This window comes from Martes martes (assembly GCF_963455335.1).
Source record: "Martes martes genome assembly, chromosome: 5".
Classification (NCBI taxonomy): Eukaryota; Metazoa; Chordata; class Mammalia; order Carnivora; family Mustelidae; genus Martes; species Martes martes.
The window spans coordinates 33,170,217-33,190,967 of NC_137892.1; the positions used below are offsets into that span (position 1 = coordinate 33,170,217).

General features: G+C 50.5%; 1 protein-coding gene across 1 annotated transcript in view; it reads left to right on the forward strand.

Moving 5' to 3' along the window:
* The window catches only part of MCC (MCC regulator of WNT signaling pathway), a gene marked incomplete at its 5' end in the record, with an annotated part of 263,687 nt that extends 244,407 nt beyond the window's left edge, over positions 1-19,280 (forward strand). Inside the window, 3 exons of the mRNA XM_080804526.1 lie at positions 2,703-2,803; positions 14,798-14,920; positions 16,878-19,280. Coding sequence (XP_080660652.1) covers positions 2,703-2,803; positions 14,798-14,920; positions 16,878-17,058 — 405 coding nt within the window. The 3' untranslated portion in view covers positions 17,059-19,280. The remainder of the gene's footprint in view (positions 1-2,702; positions 2,804-14,797; positions 14,921-16,877) is intronic.
* Between the last annotated feature and the right edge of the window lie 1,471 nt (positions 19,281-20,751).

The window sequence follows — 20,751 nt, forward strand, 5'->3', positions numbered from 1 at the left end:
CAGATGACTGTAACACGGTGACCTAAGACCAAGGATCAATTCTTCGTGCAGTGGGAGACCATGGGACTGACACAGAGCCCAGGTGTGATTTGGGACAGGTTTCCTGAACCAAGAGCTAGAGGAGAAGAGCAGCTACCTGATGAGAAGGGTTGGGGCAGAGAAGTCAGTCCCCTGTAAGGGAATGGAATGCCAAGGGCAGAGACCCAGAGGGAAGAGGAATATTGGTACATTGGCTGACGAGGTGAGGCAGCTGTGCTATCCGGAGGACAGTGAGAAGTCACGAGGGTTTTGCAGCAGGGGATGACATGTCCCCATCAGGGCTTCAGGGGGGTGCCTGTGAGAGTCCCCATGAAACCATCTGCCCACTGCCTGCAGAGTGGAGTCTGGGTGGACAGTAGCCTACAAAGCGTTTCATGTGGTAATATCTGTGGTTCAAGAAAATGGGGTTTCCCCTTTAATGGGAAACACCTTGGAAATCTGTACAGCCATTTGAGCCTATTTCCAGTCACTCTGGGACAGAGCTGAGGGACAGAGCTCCAGCGTTCGCCAGTGTGTTCTTAAGGGGTGGTGGAAGCAGACCTACCGGGTTCTTGCCAGAAGGTCCATGAGCCGAGCCTTTTCCCCTGGTTCTTGGTGTTTATTTTGACTGAGAGAAACACTGTGTTTCCCAATTGTGTGGAATGGCTTCAAAGTACAGGAATCTAATGGAAAAGGCCAGATGGTTTTATTTTTAAATTTTTTTTTTACATTCAAGTAAGAAGCTTCATGAGAGAGAAGAGTACCTTGTGCTGCTGAGGTGGTGAAGTCATTGTAAGCTGATTGTCTTGTCTTTCAAACATGAGATGCATTTGCTCTTTCCGTGAAATTTCCCTTCTGGGCTCTTCATTTGATCTCGTTGGTCGGTAGAGGAGGCAAGCAGTCTGTAGGAAGGGTTGCCAAACTGTGATGAAGCCGGAAGCCATTATCTCGAGGGCCTCAGGTCACACAGACATCTCTGCGAGTCCGGAACTGGGCTGTTCTAGAGCTGTGGCCTGAAAGCAGACCCAGTGTGGACCGAGAGGAGCGTGGGCTGTGTTCTAATAACAGTTCATTCACGGACACTAAAATTTCGTAGAATGTATACACATCACAAAATCATCTTTTTTTCATGAGTTTAAAAATCGGAAACAATGCTTGGGCCGCGGGCCTTAGAGTAACAGGTTGCAGGCAAGGCCCGGAGCTCGTATGGCCACTCTGGCCCCACGGGGCGGGTGTCGGGCTTACTTTCAAACCGCCTCCGGCCCTCGAGCTGGAATCCTACCCAGGCTGCCTTCAGGTTTTGCAGCTCTTGTCTCTGTGCAACAGATAGTACCGCATGTGTTCAGGGAGAGGCACCGGGTGAGGCAGAGCCACCCGGGCTCTAAGGACCCTTAGGAAACATGAACATCACATGGGAGCCGATACCCAAAGAGAGAGGGTGTTGGAAACTCGGCAGATGCCAGGGGCTGGCAGAGGGGGCCTGGGTCTGCAGGACCAAGATGGAGAGGGGTGGGGAAGGCAGCGCAGGTGGAGGGCGGGGCAGGGCGAGGGGTCCGGAGGCTGGTGGGGCTGCCACAAAGGGGACCCCCGAGGGTGGTCCTGTGCTGGAGAGGGCTGAGGGACACCCTGTGCCCTCCTGTCATCTGGACCGGGGTGCTCAGTTCTTACATCCCAGCACGCGACAACTTTCCTTTGACCTCGCATCTCCTGGGACAGACCACAAGCTTTTTGTTCTTAAGCCCTCAGTATGTGTCTGCCGGGAGGAGAGCCCCCCAGGCCCCTGGTTCTTCAGCACGGCTGCTGCCCTCCATCTGCCCACAGGGAAAGGAGTGCCCCAAGGTGTCTGAGTGTTCCTTCACGGTAGTTCAAACTCCATTTAGGATTTTAGAGTTCCGGCTCTCGTGCTTCCTCATCAGATGAGAGGACTGGGTTTAGATGATGTCAAAATTTCTAAGGTTAACATACAAGTGGGGTCACAACCGAAACTAAGGTAACATGTGTCTACTGTATTTCAGTTCAAAAAAGGGGGCGTTAAAGGTGGCTCAGTCCGTTAAGCATCTGACTCTTGATTTGGGGTCAGGTCGTGATCTCAGCGTGGTGCGACGGAGGCCTGCTGGAAGCCCTGCATCAGGCGCCACCCCCTCCCACCCCACTCTCTCTCTCCCTCTTTCTCCCTCACACACACATGACACACACACACGGAGGGTGCACATCTGTCTTCCTTTTTTCCTGGGTTTTCTGTATGATTACACTGAACCCATTCAGGCTCCCAAATCTAAGGAAGATTGGTTTTCTCCCAAGAAGTGGGTTGGGGGAGACGGCAAGAACACCCAGGTGCATGTCCCACTCATCTTTTATGAATCACACCCCAGTGGTGAAGAGCACAGATCTGTAACCAGCTGACCGGGGTTTGAATCCTGGGTCCACCCTGTCCTAGCTGATGACTCGGGGCAACGTAACTTCTCTGTGCCTCCATTTTCTCCTTGGTAAATGGGGGTAAAGACATTGCCTCAGCAGGTCACCACGAAGAGTCAGTGAGAGAACGTGTGTGTGAGGTGCTCAGAGCATGCTGGGAGTCCCCATCGCCCACAGCCAGCCTGCAACGGTCCAGAGAAGTGGGGCAGATCTTCCTTGTGCTTCCAAGGTGCTCCCAGGGCTAACCAGAATGTGTCTGCTGTCCTCAGGACTGTGCTGATGCCACCTCCCCAGCTCTGTCACTGGCTGAACTGAGGACAACGTGCAGCGACAGCGAGCTGGCTGCCGAGTTCGCCAATGCCATCCGTAGGTAAGCCCCCTCCCCACGGCCCCGGTGAGCGATGTATTCCTGGTTCTCTGGCTGCACGTGTCCATGGGTCATTACAGGGAAGGAGCAGGTGCCGAGAGGTCCGACTTTTACCCAGGCCTTGGAGGCTCGGTGTGGAGAAGGTGTGGTGCCAGGCCTTTTGAGGGGGGAGTGGCAGGGGAGAGCACAGAGGCAGTCATTTCATCTACAAGCGGGAAAGTTCTCTTTGCTTTCTTATTGTGCTCCTGCATTGACGAGGACAGCGCTAAATGGTGATGATCAGTGATCTTTGTCTCATTCCCAACATTAGCGGGAATACTTTCTTTCAACATCACTGGCTCTTCCCAGTCAGAAGACCTCATAGGTTTATTTATTCAGTCCTGGACATTCTTCCTCTGCTGTCTCAGTGTTTCTTTCCCTCCCTTCTTCCTCTCCTTCTGCAAGGACAAACATGCCGACTCGTCCCCATCTGTCTCCCGCATCGTCAGCTGGCATATTCCCACCATCATTTGCAGTGCTGTCCAGGAGGCATGGAACACAAGCCACCTAGGAAGTTTCACATTCTCTAATAATCAAGTTCAAAAAATAAAAAGAGGGAATCTGGGTGGCTCAGTTGGTTAAGTGTCTGACTCTTCATCTCAGCTTAGGTCCTGATCTCAGGGTCATGAGTTCAAACCTCACGCTGGGCCCCATGCTGGGTGTAGAGCCTAATGTATTTTATTTTTTTAAAGATTTTATTTATTTGACAAAGATAGCACAAGTAGGCAGAGCAGCAGGCAGAGGGAGAAGCAGACTCCCCACTGAGCAGGGAGCCCAATGTGGGGCTCGGTCCCAGGACCCTGGGATCATGACCTGAGCCGAAGGCAGACACTTAACTGCCTGAGCCACCCAGGCACCCCGAGAGCCTATTTTAAAAAAAAGTAAAAAGAAAGCTGAAAGTCCATGCTAATTTATTTTATTTAACCCAGTATATCCCAAATATCATTTCAATATGTAATTAGTATTCTTTTTAAATGTTTAAGTTAGTTTTTCTTCCTCTTCCCCCTCTTCCTCATTCTTCTTCCTCACTAAGTCTTCAAATCTGGTATATATTTTACACTTACATTTCATCTCACATTCAAACCAGCCAGTATTTTAAGTGCCCAGGAACTCAGGTCATCTTTCTAGAAAGGTTCTTTGGCTCAGTTTTCCAACTTACAAATTTCTTCTCAGCTATATCAATTGTGGTGTGTGGCTTCTATGTTGAGTTTTTTCATTTAGGTGATGAAATTTGTCCTCTCTTTACAAAGATGAGGATGTTTATCATTTATATTCTAAAAATGTTAGTCTGTCTGCTGTAGTAACTCTGTTTCCTCACGTGTAAGTTCTTTTTAGAGTTGAGTTTTATGACTCTTGGTTTTGGGTCACAAGGCCAACTGTTGGGCTTCCAGTCCTCCTGGCTGACAACACCTCTCTGTGCAGATGGGGCCACAGCGTTGGGTCCCCTCCTGCTGCATGGCTGGCGTCCCTGGTTGGGCACTTCTGAATCCCCTTTCTCCTCTCACAGCTTTCTTACCTGTGCATTTTGAATTGTGGTTTCCCTTTTCAAGAAGAATAAAAGTCTGCCTTTCACATTTTATGATTGCTCATGGTTTCTGGTATACAAAGAGTGCTCCTTGCTTTCTTGACGTGCTTGAGGATTTTTTGAAAATGGGTTTGCCATCATTTCTGGGGGCAGGAGGCGGGGTAGGAGGGGGTAGAGCCACTCCGTCTGCTGTCCCGACCCAGCCAGGGCTGTTTCTGTTCCGGCGTGGCCTCCAAGCGGATGGAAGGCTGCCTGGTGGGGAACTTCACTACCCTCCTGATTTACTCACTGTCCTTTGGTGTCTTTCCTCCCAAGCTGTAATAGCTCTGCTTCACATTGCCAGCGCCTCTGGCCACGAGGTGAAATGGTAGTTGCTTTGCTTGAGGTGGGAAGAGGAAAGCAGCACAGGGAAAATAAAATGCCCTCGACAAATCCCAACGACGACGTGACTGTGCCAGGAACATGGGCGAAAGACCCACTCCCTGCTTTCAACTGGGAGCCATTTGGATGTTGCATCTGTAAGCTAAGCCCCTCAATTTTTCAAATTCCCCAAACCCCCAAGGCCTTTGCTGGCACAAGTAGGATGCGGGTTCTGCTGACTAAACAGAGAGAGACTTCGTTTGTTTTGTCAGTCACAACGGGCTTCCAGTAACCAGCCGAAAGTTGGTTAGCATGGATTTCTAATCAAGACCCGGATAGATGGAGCCAAGAAAGAACCCGCAGGGCTACAGGAAGAAGGAAAATAACATCATTATATTGTAAATATAGCCTAGGAACTGGAATAATCATTTCATGGGGGCAGAGGATTTGGACACCTGAGAGCTGAGGTCTGGGGCTGTTTTCATTTTTAAAAATCAAGTAGAAACTACCATCTTCTTTGAAGGTCTTAAATCACTGCCAAACTCGTGGTTACGGTCGGCTGCGGGAATCGGCCTTGTATTTTCAGAAACAGTCCTCCCTTAAAAGAGGATGGGTGCAAACACCAGTGTCATGGGGCCGGGCATCCAAGCTGCAAAGAGCAGGGGTGGGGAGGGGCTTGGGGACCAGGCGAAGCAGTGGTCTTTTCGGGAGGAGAAACCCCTCGGGAAGGTGCCTTGTGACATCCGGGTTTCTGGTTCTAGGTCACGGCCCTGTCCCAGGCAGGTCTCCCCGAGAGCTACCTTGCTGGGCTTCCGTCCCCAGCACCGCCCTCTGTGTGTCTTCTCCAAGCCTTATGTCTGGAACCAAACCAGGACTCCAGACAGTCACACACTGGCTGCGTCCCTCCCATCCAGTCTGATTCCATCCCCTCCATTTGCGTGAACGTTGGCAGCATGCTTGTGGCTGCAGGGTTACCATCAAAGCCCGTCCGCACGGCTGGGTTTCCGGTCCCGCACAGGAGTTTTCTCATCGGGCTATCTCGCTCTGCCGAGTTCTGCAGCAGCTGTGTGCCACGACACCCTTCTTCATCTCCCATCCCTCTCTTGCTCTCGGTCCTGGTAAACTCGCAGGGAGTGGCCTTTCCAGCAGAGAAGCGAACTGTAAAAACGCGGCTGAGAATGTATTTTCAGAAATGACTCTGCTCTCTAGCGGTCTGGGGTCTGTGGAGGCCTCCTTCGGGACCCGAGCTCACCCAAGAGGAGGGGCCATTGCATCTCCGCCCTGTTCTTGCGAGGCAGCAAGGAGCAGGTGTTGCTCTCCGCAGGCCGGGGGTGGGCTGGGGACCCGCATAGCAAGGCAGAGGAGTTCCCCAAGGTCAAACAGGGAGGCAGTGGGGAAATAGCGAGACTTCACCTCCTCTGCTGGGCCCCGTGTGCGGACAGCGGTGCTCCCAGATGGGTGTGAGCTAAGCCTGCTTGTGTGGGCTCCCCTGGAGACTCTGGCCACCACAGTGTGCATGGTCTGGGCAAATGGGAACATCCGCACCGCTGGTACACGACCGTGCATCTGTCTCCCGAATGCGGAGGGCAGATGAAGGGCTGGGGGTCAGGGGGCACGCTTCCTCCAACACACACAGCCCTGTCCTACTGGGGAAGAGGTGGGGCTGCTGAGCCCTTCAGGGAGTCGGGGTCTACCACCTGCACACACACGTGTGCCAGATCATTCCATAAATGAATGTTGGAAGATCAGTTCCTTGCGGTTGTAGGGCTGACATGCCGTTTCCTTGCTGGCTGTCGGCCTGTGGTAACTGGGCTCCTGGAGGCCTCTGACATGCCTTCCACACAGCCCCCTCCCTCCTGAAAGTCAGCAAGGAGAACCTCCCACTCGTCACATCCCTTGCCGGCTGTAAATCTCTTTTAGGAGGAGCCCGGTCCCTTTTAAGGGCTCATCTAATTAGGTCAGGTCTTCCCAGAATAATCTCCTTATCTTCAGATCAGCTGTTTGGGGCCTTAATTACATCTGCAGAATTCTCTCCCAGCAGCCCCTAGATTGGTTTTTGACAGAACTGACTGGGAGAAGGTAGGTCTGTACTAAGGCGCTACAGTCTTGGGGGCCATTTTAGAACCCTACCAGTTCATCTTGTTACTTAAAACCTTCCGGCGACGCGCAGCACTGTCCAAACTCCTTAGCACGTGTGGGATCTGACCCCCCACCCCGCTTCTCCACCCTCACCTCCTATCACAGGTCCCCTCCCACCCGGAGCCACATCAGACCACGTGCTCTCTTTTGTGCCTCGGGGACTTCCCTCTGCCGCTCCTGCCCTCACACCATAACCTCACGCTCTAAGCGCTCACACCCGTGTGCTTCTACCCTGTCAACAACATGGGTTGGTTTGGTGTTTCTTTGGCTCCTGTGCCCTGAACTTCCTTCTGTCACAGAACCCATCATTGTTCCGCTTCTCATGTCCCTGGTTCCAGCCTCCCCTCCCCGTTTCACCTGCCACTCCCTGCAAAAGGAGAGTCCTTTTTGGGTGGGGATCGCGACGTCATCACCCAGGTATATGACCTCAGTGAGGATGACTTTCTTTCCTTCTAAATGGTCCCTAAATTCGCTCAGCTGCGTTTCTCTCTGCCCACTGGACGTCTTTCCCAAATACGATGCCAGAGCTTCAAAACACAGCACATTGAAAACAAATTCCAATCCGTCTCCTCCTGCACTTTGAAATTGGCCCCTTCTTCAGAATTCTTATAGCACAAATTATACTTTGTTAATGATCCAGGATTACAACTTCACAGTCTCCTACCTCCTGATGGCAGGGGAGGGTGGGTTTTCCCCCTTAAAATCCCGGGCATTCGTGGCCATTTGCATTATCTTCTCCTGAGGTTAGCCCTCAACTCTTCAGGACTTGGGGGTTCTGCCACCAGATAGACCTTTCAGCATACTCCGGGTCGGGGCTCTCTGCAGAGGCGTCTTCAGTGGCTTGGCATGCCAGACCCGCTGTGTGTGGACTTCCTAGCCCTCTCAGACGTCTCTCCTGGATGGAATCTACAGTCCAGCTTCTTCTGGACACTAACTCTTTCCAGGAGCATCTTCGTGCCCCTGACTCTCTTAAGCCACGGACCCCTCCCCTCGTCCCCTCCAGTAGAACTCTCACCGCCCCGAAGCTTTCCTGTCACCTCCACTGTGTGCCTTTCTGCTTTTCCCTGGGCTCCGCGGGTGCTGACCACGAGCCGCCTCAGTTCAAAGCCACGTCCAAGTTCCACAGATACCTTCCCAGCTCTAGAAATCTCCCAGACTTGTAGGAAACATGCGACCATGAGAGGACAGAAGATGGCAACAGTTGACTCCTCTTACTAGCGGCTATGGATTCATAATGTTTTTGAGCCATACAAATCGTGGAATGCAATGAAAAGGGAATTAGTTGGGGGTCCTTGAAAAGGAGCCCCCAGTGGGCAAAAGAGCAGCAGAATCTTCGCCATTTTGGTAGTAAGGCCAGTATTTTAAAAGGTGCTGTTTTATTAGATTTGCACTTGCTGATTCTTCATATTTGGCTGATTTATACTGGCGATCAGATAACTGAAATTGCGCTTAGAATTCTGCAAGCGCGCAGGGATCCATAGGATGGTAATAGGAGACAAAGTGCACCAAGGAATTGATTATCATGTAAATAACTTGCTGAACTCTAGAGCCAGAGCCCCAAAGGGCACCAGTAAAAACCAGGGCTCACCCCTAGGGTTGAAGTGGACATAGCTTGGGTAACGGAGATCCTTGTGCATTTCCGTCATCCCCTCCGTGTTCCAGAAGCTTAGAGAGAAGGCCTTATCTGGGATCTCGTAAAAGCGAGGTGCGCAGGCAAAGGCTGCAGCACGCCTGTGAACACACAGCTGCATTTCTCAGGCAAGAACCATGGTCTTAGGAAAGTCTGGGCCAAAATGCTAGACAGTCACGATCGTCTTGCTTTTGCTCCCGGGCAAATACAGCCACGCTCCCCCATAGTACCTGAGGAACATCACTACCAGGGGACGCCTCCTCATCGGGACCACAGGAGCGCTCTTCACTAGAGGTCTGAGTGCCTGCTCCACGCCCCTGCTATGAGCCACGGCAGGGAGCCCAGGAGCTCAGGCTCACACAGAGCCCCTGGTGAGCCTCCCAGTTCTGTGGACATACTGGCAAGTTCTTACCTGGGCCCCAAGTGCCTCCTCTAGAAAAATGGTTTTTTAGATTAATGGAGATTGCAGTGAATACGGAGGAAGTGACAAGGTGCTGTGACATCATAACCCTGGGACGTGTGTTCAGGTGGGCAGTCAGGGTGGGCTTCCGGGAGGAGGTGACATTTAAGCTGGGATGAGAAGGAGGAAAGGTAGCCTGTGGAAGAAGCACATCCCAAGCAGAGGGACCTAGTCCAGGTTGTGCGGTGGGAAAGAGCATGGTGCGTGCCGAGGTCTGAGAGGATTCCAGCCTGCAAGGGGGAGGGTGATGCCCAAGACTGGCCAGGCAGAGGTCAGGTCAAGCAGGGGACTTAGATAGACGTCCAGATAAGACCCAGACTTTGCGCCGAGTGCTGGTGGAAGGCACCAAAGGGCAATGATAGGATGTGGTTTGTCATACTAAAGAATGAGCGGCTGCTCTGTGAGAACCAGTCTAGAGGGTGCAGAGGTGACACAGAGAATCCACTTAGGGGAGGTCTCAGGGCTGCCCAGGTGAGAAACAAGGGCAGCTGGGACCTGGGTGGTGGGGCAGAATTGTCCCAAGACTTGGTGGTTGGGGGCTGCTGTGGAGTAGAAGTGGAGGACCAGGAAAGGGAGGAGTTGGGCAGTGGGTGTTGCCGTGTGCTGACAGGGGAGGAAGGTTGGCTTGGAGGATCGTCTGGAAGTTCCTGCTCCAGGCACGTGAAGTGGGAGACGCCTGTTAAGTTGAGATGTCCAATAGGTCCAGAGATCCAAGGGAAGGCCTGGAGATAAAGAATTGGAAGCTTCTAGCATGAAGGTAGTCTTTACGAACATCAGTGGGAATGGAGAGAGGCAAGTAAAGAAAGGGTGGGACACACGATATGGTCCAAGTGCACGTCCTCCGTCCTTGGGGACTTCGAGGCAGCAGCGAGCGAGGATCGGTGCGGAAGCCAGAGGGACCACTGGCATGGGCCACAGCGCGCACTCAGGAGCGAGGCCTGTGGGAGGAAGAGAGCAGGAGCGCGGGCGTGCAGGCAGGGAAGGAGGTCCCCGATGATTCCGGGGTGACCTCACGAGCAGTGGCAGGGGAGACAAGCCCACTGGGGTTAACCAGTGGACACCGAGGGAGCGAGGAACCACACGCGCTGATTCCGGCCATGACTAATGGCATCTCTCGGACAATGACTGAGTGATTGTGGACCCTGTGATGCCCACGCGGAAGTTGTCCTGGGGACCACAAAGCCCCTCGCCCTTTGCTCCGCCACGCCCAAAGCGTCTTTGGGTTTGTGATGACAGTCTGGCCCCAGCCTTTGATTTTGGGAATAGCGTACCCCCGTCCCAGGGAGCCGGAGAGCCCTGCCTGGCGCCTCCCAGGCACTGTCCTCTTATCCCCCATAGGCTGCCTCAGACATGTGTGCATGTGCCCTGCCGCTCATGGGGATGACATTGAAGGAGGACACCCTCGGGGCGCCTGGGTGGCTCAGTGGGTTAAAGCCTCTGCCTTCGGCTTAGGTCATGGTCTCGGGGTCCTGGGATCGAGCCCCGCATCGGGCTCTCTGCTCTGCGGGGAGCCTGCTTCCTCCTCTCTCTCTGCCTGCCTCTCTGCCTGGTTGTGATTTCTGTCAAATAAATAAAATATTTTAAAAAAAAATGAAGGAGGACACCCTCCTGACTGTATGGTCAGAGTGAGGTTCACGGGACCCATGGGCAGCAGGAGGAACCCTTGTTTTTGGTGGAGTGGGAGGCCCTGCCAGCTGTGCCAGGAGCGGGCCCCCTGCCAGTGGGACCCCGAGGTGACTTTTCACCTGCTGCTGGAGGCAGGTGTTCCGGACTCAGGGAACAGGGAAGAAGGAAGGGATTATGCCCTTCTGGGCATTCCAGAAAACACTACTGGAGGGGCAAACGGAACGTGTAGCATTTAATGTTGACTCTCTTAGCTGTGTGGAGACTGAAAGTGCTTGTGTTAGCTTTATTTATCTTATCTAGACAAACTACAAATTCTTCTCAGCTGAAGGCCAGAATTGAGCTAGAAACTTCCATAGAAGGCACAGGACATCAATAGTTGAGGTTCCAAAGTGACCTGGATTCTTATCCCAGTGCAATTTCTGGAAGTTGAGGAAAGTGGTAGACTTTGGGAAAGCGTGCCCCTGCGCCTAATTTCACGTTCAGATCCAGAGCCTTCTCCAAGACACAGGAAGTTCATCCGCGGTGCCGGGTGAAGGACAGTCTGCCTTACCAGTTTCCCAAATGTGCTTGATAGTTAGGATCGACTGGGTGCTTCTTAAGCTGCGGGTTCGGGGCCTCACCCCAAAGCCTGCAGCGGAAACCAGGACCAGGCCTGGGGCCCCAGAGCGGCACTACCCACTGCCGGTAGAGCAAACACAGGTCACAGGTGCAAGCCACGGCATGACGCACATTTCCTAGTAGCCACGTTTAAAACTTAAAAAAATTAATGACATGTTTAGCCCAGTATATCCAAATATCATTTCAACATGTAATCACTGTTTTCTTTTTTTCATATGAAGTCTTCAAATTCGGATGTGTTTCTACTTCCCTCACATCCTCGAGCCCTGACCAGTGCCGGGGCCGGTGCTCAGATGCCCACCGCGGCTCGTGCTGCCCTGCTGGGGTCGCGGGGGCGCAAGAGCACCTGGCTCCAGGGATCCCAAACAGACCGGGCTCTACCATGGGCCCCTCACAAGATGGGAAGGCAGAGAGACAAGGGGTGGTGAAACAGAGATTTATTTCACTGAGGCCAACACCGGGAAGACAGCGGCTGCCTCCAAAGTGCCGAACATAGACCGACACTCATATTCGGGAAAAGGTGGTACCAAGGTCTGTGGGTCCGTGCATGTGGGCAGTCAAGTTCAGGTGGATCACAGTCTTGGGATCAATCATGCGGGGTCTTGCTCAGGGCAGGCGTTACTGCTTTTTGGGGGGGCAGGTAGTTTTGGTTCCCTTCAAGGGGATGCTTTGCTCGTGCGTGGGTCTTGTGCCCGAGCTGAGAGGAAACTGGAAGGAAAAAATTAAAAAGTACAGACCAAGGTCAAAATGGAGAAGTCCCCTTTCATTGTCCTCGAAAGTGGTTTATAGAGTTTCAGTCAGTGAGCTGTTGCAGATACAAACAGGTAAAATAACCCACATTTTAGGTTTAGGTTTGGCTTCATCTTTGTATTGTTGAATAAATCAGCATCCTGGTTCTGTCCTGGACATTGTACAACAAGTGCACTTCAGTCTCCTTCCTGAGGCCCAGGGAGCTCTTGGGGGCAATTCTCAGCTCCCAGCGGGCCCCCCCCCCCCCCCCCCCCGCCAACCAGGGGTTAGGCAGAGTCTTTAAGGGCCTCTCCTGTCTTCCTGGGTTCTGTCCCCCATTGGAGCCTGCCACGTCCGGAAAGTTCCCTCCAGTCCCCCAGGGGCCTGAGTACTGGGCAAAGGAACGCTTTGTTTTGTGGTGAGGCTGGGATTTCTGTACTCTCAGCTGCTGGGGCAGTGGTGTGGATGTAATTGGGGGTGGGAAGGGGTATTGGTCTGGGCAGTTTTTGTTTTGAATTTACTGTGCTCATGGTGACATTTTAAATTCTCTTCACAGTTTTCTTTTCTCCATTTACACTATTAACTTTAGAATGAGAAAGAAAAGAATCGAAACAGTAACAAAATGTCGGACAAAGAACCCCTTCCCCATTCTTAATAGCCAGAGAGGAGGGGGGTGAACTCTTTCCTGTTTCCCTAGCCTTCCCTCAGCGACAGAGGGCTGTCTGTAGGGCCCCTCCTCCCCAGACACTTCTCTCGCTTCTGCTGGGAAATGGTCCCTCTCTGGATGTCAGTAGGAAATGCAACCAGATCTGAGACTTCCTGGTGCTGCCGGGGCCCAGGAGAGACCCCCATTCCTCAGGAATTCCTCTGCAGTGGCTCTGACTTCTCTAGGATGGGCAGGAGGATTCACTGAGGAATCGGAAGCCCTCGGGATTTAGGTTGTCAGGTTTCGTTTAAAAAAATCTTTCCCCTTCCATCCTCACTCACAAAAGCAGGACTAGATTTTTGTGCTGCAGTTCTTTCAATAATGAGCTTGAAAAGCTTTGACTTGTGCTGCCAGTAGCTGCAGGTACAAATGTAAAAGGTATCTGAAAAGCCAGGAAAGACCCGACCATCTGAACATCTGAGAGCCCTACACCTGGGGGGCCAGCCCCCCTTAGCCCCCCTACAGGAAGCGGCGCCATTGAGGCTGGCTTTCACATACTCCACAAAAAGCATACAAAATTGTAAGAACTTCAAGCAATGCAGGAGTGAATAAAGTAGAAAACGAAAGCCTTCAGTCACCCCCCTCCGGGAGGCACCCCTTGTCGAGTGGTGGGCAGCTGTCTGGTCTGTTGTTAGAGTAGCTTAGGGATTTTACACTCAGATTTGTAGCTGTTTTTGTAAAACTGGCATCCCGGAGAAGTCACCCTTTTCACTTGACAACATATCACTTTCCCATGCCAGTGCATGTTGATCTGAGCTTTTTCTTTTTTTAAATAACCGCCGAGTATTTCAATAGAGCCATCATACCTTGTGGAATTAACCAGCCCTCAGTTGATCTGCATTCTTAGCTGTTGGAACCAATACTGAAGTGAACCCAGCTGTCATCTCATGTGTCTCTCTACACCTACGCCCACTCTAAGAAAAATTCCTAGAAATCAGGTTGCCTCATCGAGATACAGGGTTACTTTTTTATTTTGCTAGATCTCCCCAGATTGCCTTCCAAAACAGCTGTGCTCACGTACATTCTTCATACACGTATGAATCAGTTTTAGAGGAATTTCTTGCACAAATCAGGTTTCTCGTGAATCTCCAAAGAATCAGATGCCTTCGCGGAATTGTTTGGAAGCTGTTTTAAAACAACTGTTGTCACTGAGAAGCGGTCACCTGGCTGGGGGTAACCTGAGAGCCTACATGCCCATGGGGGAGCCTGCTGAGGTGAAAGATGGATGGGGGGGTGCCTGGGGGGCTCCATCCCAGGGTCCTGGAATGGAGTCCCACATCGGGCTCCCCGCTCTGGGGAGCCTGCTTTTCATTCTGCCCGCCGCTACCCCCGCATGTGCGTAACCTCTGACAAATCTTTAGGGGAAAAAAAAGGAGATTGTGCTATACAGGGCCCTGTGACGATGCAGTGACACTGTGCCCATGTATAGGGGCAGCCGTGGAACCGCTGTAGGGAGGGCTCTTGTGGAGAGTTTCCCTGCCCAGGTCTTAGGCTCAAGGGCATCAGAGGACGGCAGGAAGCGCACTGGGCACTAGAAATCTCCTGAACCTAAGTCAGTTACTTTGGCTTACCCCAGCAGTAAAGAGCCCATGGAACTTGAAGCCTTGGGGGAGGGAGGATGTCAAAGTGCACATCTAAGTACTTTAAAGGGGAACCAAGGAACTTTAAAATGAGAGTATCAATTTCTATTCCCTCTGTCACTACTGTTTTGTTTTGTGAAGTAGGATCATGTTGATTTCACTGAGTGGGGACTTGTCCAAGGTAGGGCACCCAGTCTATAGGTTTCTGTTCTCAAATCAGTGATTTAAGAGATACTACTAGCACACCTGGAAAAGAGGGGTGTGGAACCCAGATGAGGTTTTGTGGCCAAGCTGCATTTGTGCTACATCTGGGTGGCTACAACCTCATGTCTTGTTCCTTTGTGGCTTGTACTGCACTCTGAGCTCTCAACGGTCCTCATCAGCGTTCAGCAAGGCAGCGTTCAGCAAGGCAGTGGTGAGATGTTCTGGACCTGAGAGGACCTCCAGGTACCTCCAGTATTTTCCTTTTCGTACTTGCCTTTTGATTTGGCAAGCTCAACCTTCCTCCTTCTGCCACCACCCTCGGGGTAACAACCGGGATCTCGTTGGGTTACTCCAGGCATGCTTTGTCTCTCCCCCACACAGAGAAAAGAAGTTAAAGGCCAGAGTTCAAGAGTTGGTGAGCGCCTTGGAAAGACTCACCAAGAGCAGTGAAATCCGACACCAGCAATCAGCAGAGTTCGTGAATGACCTGAAGCGGGCCAACAGGTACGATCTCCATTCGTGGGCTCCTCCTACACCGGGAGGGCATTTCCGAAATTGCTGGGAGCCAGCTCCAGGAAGGGAATGGCAAGTCTTCACCAGCCTGCCCTCCCTGCCACCCCCAAGACTGGCCTTCCCTCAGGCATTGGTTCCCAGAGTGTTCCACAGGAAACTAAGAAATGCTCAGTAAAGGCTTGTCCTTGGACCAGGTATGTTTGGGAAATGCAGCATACTATGGTCCCCTTAATTCCTACAGTAAAGGTTCTGAGAAGTCATACAATAAGAAAAAAAAAGATGGTGTTTAAGCTAACACTTTCCCAACAAAATTGGCTCTAGAACTTTTTTTTTTTAAGTTTTTTTTTATTTTATTTATTTGACAGACAGAGATCACAAGCAGGCAAAGAGCCAGGCAGAGAGAGAGGGGGAAACAGGCTCCCTGCTGAGCAGAGAGCCCGATGCGGGACTCGATCCCAGGACCCTGAGATCATGACCTAAGCCGAAGGCAGAGGCCCAACCCACTGAGCCACCCAGGTGCCCCGGCTCTAGATCTTTTATATGAACAACGGTCTTATTAAGTAAACTCTGGCCCCCAATGTGAGGCTCTAAATCGTGACCCCCCCCCCAAGATCAAGAGTTACTCTATCAACTGAGCCAGCCAGGTGCCCCTATGGGAAAAACATGAAGTATCTGGTGGACACTTTGTGGGACACTATTGTAAGATAGCATCTGAAGCTTTTTGGGCTCAGGACCCCCTTATGTTCATAAAAAAAACGAGGAACCCAAAGAACTTTGTTCTCATAAATTATCTACTGATAAATCTCAGTTTAGAAACTAAAACTGAGACGAATTTTTCTTAAGTTTTTGTTTTCCAAAAAAATAATAAATTGGTCATATGCAATACCATTGGCATTTATTTTAAAAACTGTTTTCCAAAAAGATAGAAGAGTAGCAATTTTTACAATCTGCAAACCTCTTTCATGTCTGGGTTAGAAGGCAGCTGGAGTCGCACCTTCCCTTCTACAGGCTTATATACTGTGAAATAAATCAGAACACCGAGCTGCATGCGGACTTAGGGTATCCAAGGCCGCTCTCCTGAGAGAGTTTTGGGAATCTCAGGGAGCTGGTCTCAGGATGACACTGGGAGGACTTAACTCTGTACATGGAGGGGACTGGGCTATTTTGGACCAGACCAGGTATGAGGACTTACCAAGTCCTGGGCTTTACCCCCTGCTCTCTCCCCACCAGGCTCTCGGGGAGATGGCTCAGAGAGGCTCATACTCTGGCTGGCAGCGCCAGTTGGTGGCCTTATGTCCCGAATCCCACCAGCCTGAAGCATGAAGAGAAATCATCAGGGCCTCTCTCTCTCCTCCTAGGTGGGGTCACTTAGACTGCGGGACTTGAAGAACACTCCTGGTACTTAACACTGGACCATCTGTTGCAGGCAGCCACGGAATGACAGACTCATTACTAGTACCTCTTTATTTTTAAAAGATTTTTTTTTTTTTTTTTTTATCAGAGAACAAGCAGGAGAAAGGCAGAGGGAGAGGCAGAAGCAGGCTCCCCACTGAGCAGGGAGCCTGCTGCAGGGCTCGATCCTAGGACCCCAGGATCATGACCTGAGCCAACCCTCCCACCCCCCCAGGCAGCCCTCATCACTTGTATTTAAATGACAGATTTCTGGAATTTAGCTGCTTTTTCTTTCTTACCTATTTTGGATGTGACTAGTCTGGGTTGTTGGTTTACACCCTTCCTAACAGATGAGGGACAAGCCTCTAGCAGGGAAAGAACTGTAGTTAAGCCAGTAACAGGTGAATGGCCGTGAGTGTTGAATACTTGATTTCCTACTCCTTTATAGAGGCTGAGGGACCTCTCCAGACCCAGTTACCCTGCGGACAGGACAGGGTGACTCCACACTACTCCAATGACTGACTGTTCCCTCTCCTTCCTCCTGCTCCCCGCACAGCAACCTGGTGGCTGCCTATGAAAAAGCCAAGAAGAAGCATCAGAACAAACTGAAGAAGTTGGAGTCTCAGATGATGGCCATGGTGGAGAGACATGAGACCCAAGTGAGGATGCTCAAGCAAAGAATAGCTCTGCTGGAGGAGGAGAACTCAAGGCCACACACCAACGAGACTTCACTTTAATCGGCACTTGGGCTCCAAAGCTCTGTGGAAGCTCAACTCGAGCAGGTCACCGGGGAGAGAAGGGCCCTGGGAGACTGAGCACCTGGTGGGAGAGGGACGGAAGGGAAGGCTGGCAGGTGGGTGAGCACCTGCACGATGGAGCACCATGGACTCTGCTCCAGGGACGAAGGGCCTGGTGACACCGTGTAGACTCTAGCTGGAGGATCCCGCTCCTCCCCTTCTGGGCCCAGGGACAGCGTGTATATAGCTGCTGTGTGCCATGCGCGGTAGGCCTTGCTTCTGCTTCCAGGGCGGGCACTCTCCCTCCCACCTGTTCGCTTCTTGGAGGTTGTGCCTCGGTGGTACCCTGGGCATTCATTTGTTTTGGATCGTCCCTTCTTTTCTTCTCTTTTTGGTAGCAACCGGCCCTCTGTCATCCCCAGTTTCTCCTTTCTTTCTGCTTCAGGGATAAACACTGACACATGGGGGAGTGCGGAGGGGATGTCTTCAGCCTCTCGAACTGCTGATTTGCTTACTGCACCAGGCTTTGTTTTCGAGACCCACGTACCAGCTCTGAGACACAGGCTGTCACTCAGAGGTGCTCGGAGAGGTAGACTACAGGGGAGGGTACACAGGGCTTAGGGTCCCAGGTGCATCTGAAGTTAAAGGTAGAGCAAGCCCGGGGCTTCTGCCTGAACAATTCTGTTTGGGAGAATGAGCACTTCTTTCACCTCTCACTGTGGAGGTAGGGCTGGGAAGGGCACTTCCTTCTGAATGTGGGATTTTCCCTCCCAGTAGAGTCTTATTAAAGCCAAGACTTAGAACTGAGATGGTCCTGTTGAGACATAGAGTACAACTAAACTTTTATCAGGAGCTTCTTCAAGAGCGGAGGAGCACTGTTAGTACTTCTGCTCCCCACCCCCCCGAGGGCACCACATAACGGCTATTCCACATCCATCAAGATTCATCCACCTGAGTGTGTACGGAGCTCTGGACCTGCCTCTGTTCTTATCCAACGGCGAGAGGCAGGACACCGAGCAGAATGTTTGGTGGCCGATCCCACCTATTTAAGAGGCGGCTACTGAACCACCAGTTCAAGACTTCGCTCCTGCTGTTACGAAGGGCAGGGGGTGAAGGAAGGGTCGTCGAGGCCTCCTTTTGCCCGCATCCCCCACCCCCCGCCCCAAAGTGGTGGTTAGTATACGGTACTTAAACAGGTTAAATTTTAAGTAAAATGCTGACAAGGCTGGGCCAGGACCAAAGTGCCTGAATTCTTTCAGGAAGGCCTCCCATCTTACACTCATTATTCCATCTCCTGTCTTTCAAGTCTTCTTAGTTACCCCACACAGATATATTCTGAAGGACCACTTGCATTTCACTCTGTAGTACTGGAAGATCCACCCGAAGCCCCCTGAGAATTCTATCCCAATGCCAGAGTTCACAAAGTTTTATTTATGACCAGGTCACCCCATCAGAGTCCCAATGTCCATGAGCTGAAGATCTGTTTTCAGACAACCTGATACAAGTTCCTCAGCCTTCTTTGCAATGGAGAAGCCACTCCAGCCACCACCTTGGAGGGCAGAGCAATTCCAGCCCAAAAGCAACCACCCTTCTTTCTTAGGCCCACAGTAAGAATTTCCCAAAAACACCACCAAAAACCAAAAAAACTGTTACCAGTCTGGAAGGACCAGCTTTTGGCTGCTTTGATCACTGTGAAAGTGCCCACTGGCTCCTGATTCTGTTATGAATCTACCATTTAGTCAAGGTTGGTTCTTAGATTTTTTTTTTTAATCGATTTTTACTCTTTGGATAAAGTTTCATTTTGTCATAAGGAAAATGTGACTGAAGTTATGTGGGGGGTGGGGGGGAAGGGTGTTTAAAAGACGAAATACTGGCTTTCCCCATTTTTCCATTTTGCCAAGGGGAAATATTTGAGACCGAACACTCAAAACAGACAGCTTTCATCTTCACCAACCCTGAAAAGTATAGCTGACACAGGAATATAATCCTGTCTGCTGACTTCTACCATTCTTGGTCCAAGTTCAAAGAAAACTCACCCTTTTTAGGGTCATGTAACTCTTCCAGACCCAAGAGGCCTCCTCTCCCTCCATTATAAGCCCCAGTATTACTGACCCTACCTGGCCTCCTTTCGAATTTATACTTCAACATAATACTTTTAAATATGTGGTGATTGGGTGAAAACTCTTTCCCCAGAAAAACTGTTACTTTTTATAAATGTGTGGAATAAAAAAAAAAGCAATTAAATAGTTGATTTCCTTTCCTTGTATTTTTCAAATGCTCCCTAAGAGAAGATCCTTGCTGAAGGTGAACCAAGAGGCATTCATTTATGCTAAATGTAAAACCACACTGATTAAATAATTGCAGGTACCTGCATTTTTTTTTAATAACCTGAGTTTCTCTTTCTAAATAGTAGCTGGTTAATATTAATCTCTCCATCAAAGGTAAACAATGATACGGATTTAACTTGTATGAGGTGAAAAGTCTTCAGACTTCCATGTTTTTGTTTTCCACTTCCCTCAATGGTTACCCCTTTCAGGCAGTCACCTTCTCTGTCCCATCTTTGGCTCTTAGCGAAAAAGGCATGGGAAGAAAGGATCCCTTTCACAGTTCCCCTGGAGTGTATTTCCCACTGCTGAATTAAGGTAAAAACCACAGGCAAAACAGACTTCCGTCCCGCTGGAGTGGCATCTATGTGTGGACCTGTCAGCCGACCTGATGTTCTGCCAAAGCCCATCTGCACCAGCTGCCAAAGCTGCTGTGGACTCGCAGGCGGTAAGACTCCTCTTGGAGACCAAGCCCGAAAGTTATTGATGATTAAGTATCTTAAGTGATCAGACAGCTGAGATTTATCATGCCCTTCCTCCCTCTCCTGCTCCAGCCCCAGAGGTATCCTAGACGTTTCATCATTGCCAGTGCAGGTAACTGTTTCAGATTCACGCTCATCTACAAGCATGTCAGCTTTCTGAAGTTAATATCCAAGCTGCCTGAAACTGGAATGTTAGGTTAATAGAAACTTAACTGCCAGTTAAACAGAATGGCTTAATATCTCCTTCGAGATGCTTGCACTTGTTGCTGTCTTCCTCTGAGCCTGCAGCAATACTTTTACAGGGATCTCAGAGAACTTCAAATTAGAGCCGCTATGATTTCTTAAAAACTGTTAAAGTAGTAAAATCCTTACTAGCCTCATCCTAAGAAAAACTTAAAACTGTATGAAAATCTCCTAGTTCCTACCTGCATACCAGTTACTTTTTTTTTTTTTTTTTTTTTTTTAAGAAAAAACACACCCCCATAGTTTTACCTCATCTGGACTGGAATATGCCACTGGCATGAGTTAGGAACCTCTATAGCTGCCTATTCCCTTCCAAAGGTGTTCCTACGGCCTGCTAACGTTATCCTGCCATTATTTTTAAGCTCTATCAATTGTCTTAAAGCTCTCAAGAGTTTGGGGTGTCATGCCCATATTTTTAGTGAGAAAGACATTCAGACTACAGAAAACACCCAAAGGATCCCCAAAACTTTTAAGCCATTTGCAAACGCCTAACTGGAAGTTATGTGTCGTCCATGAAACTATATAAAGTGAAAAGAATCATGTGAAGGTTACAGCTGTACCTGTATTTCTAGATGCAGCCAAGAGAGAGAACATTTTTGGAGGTCGAAAGGGGGAGAATTTTCTGATGAGTGAAATTTCTGCAT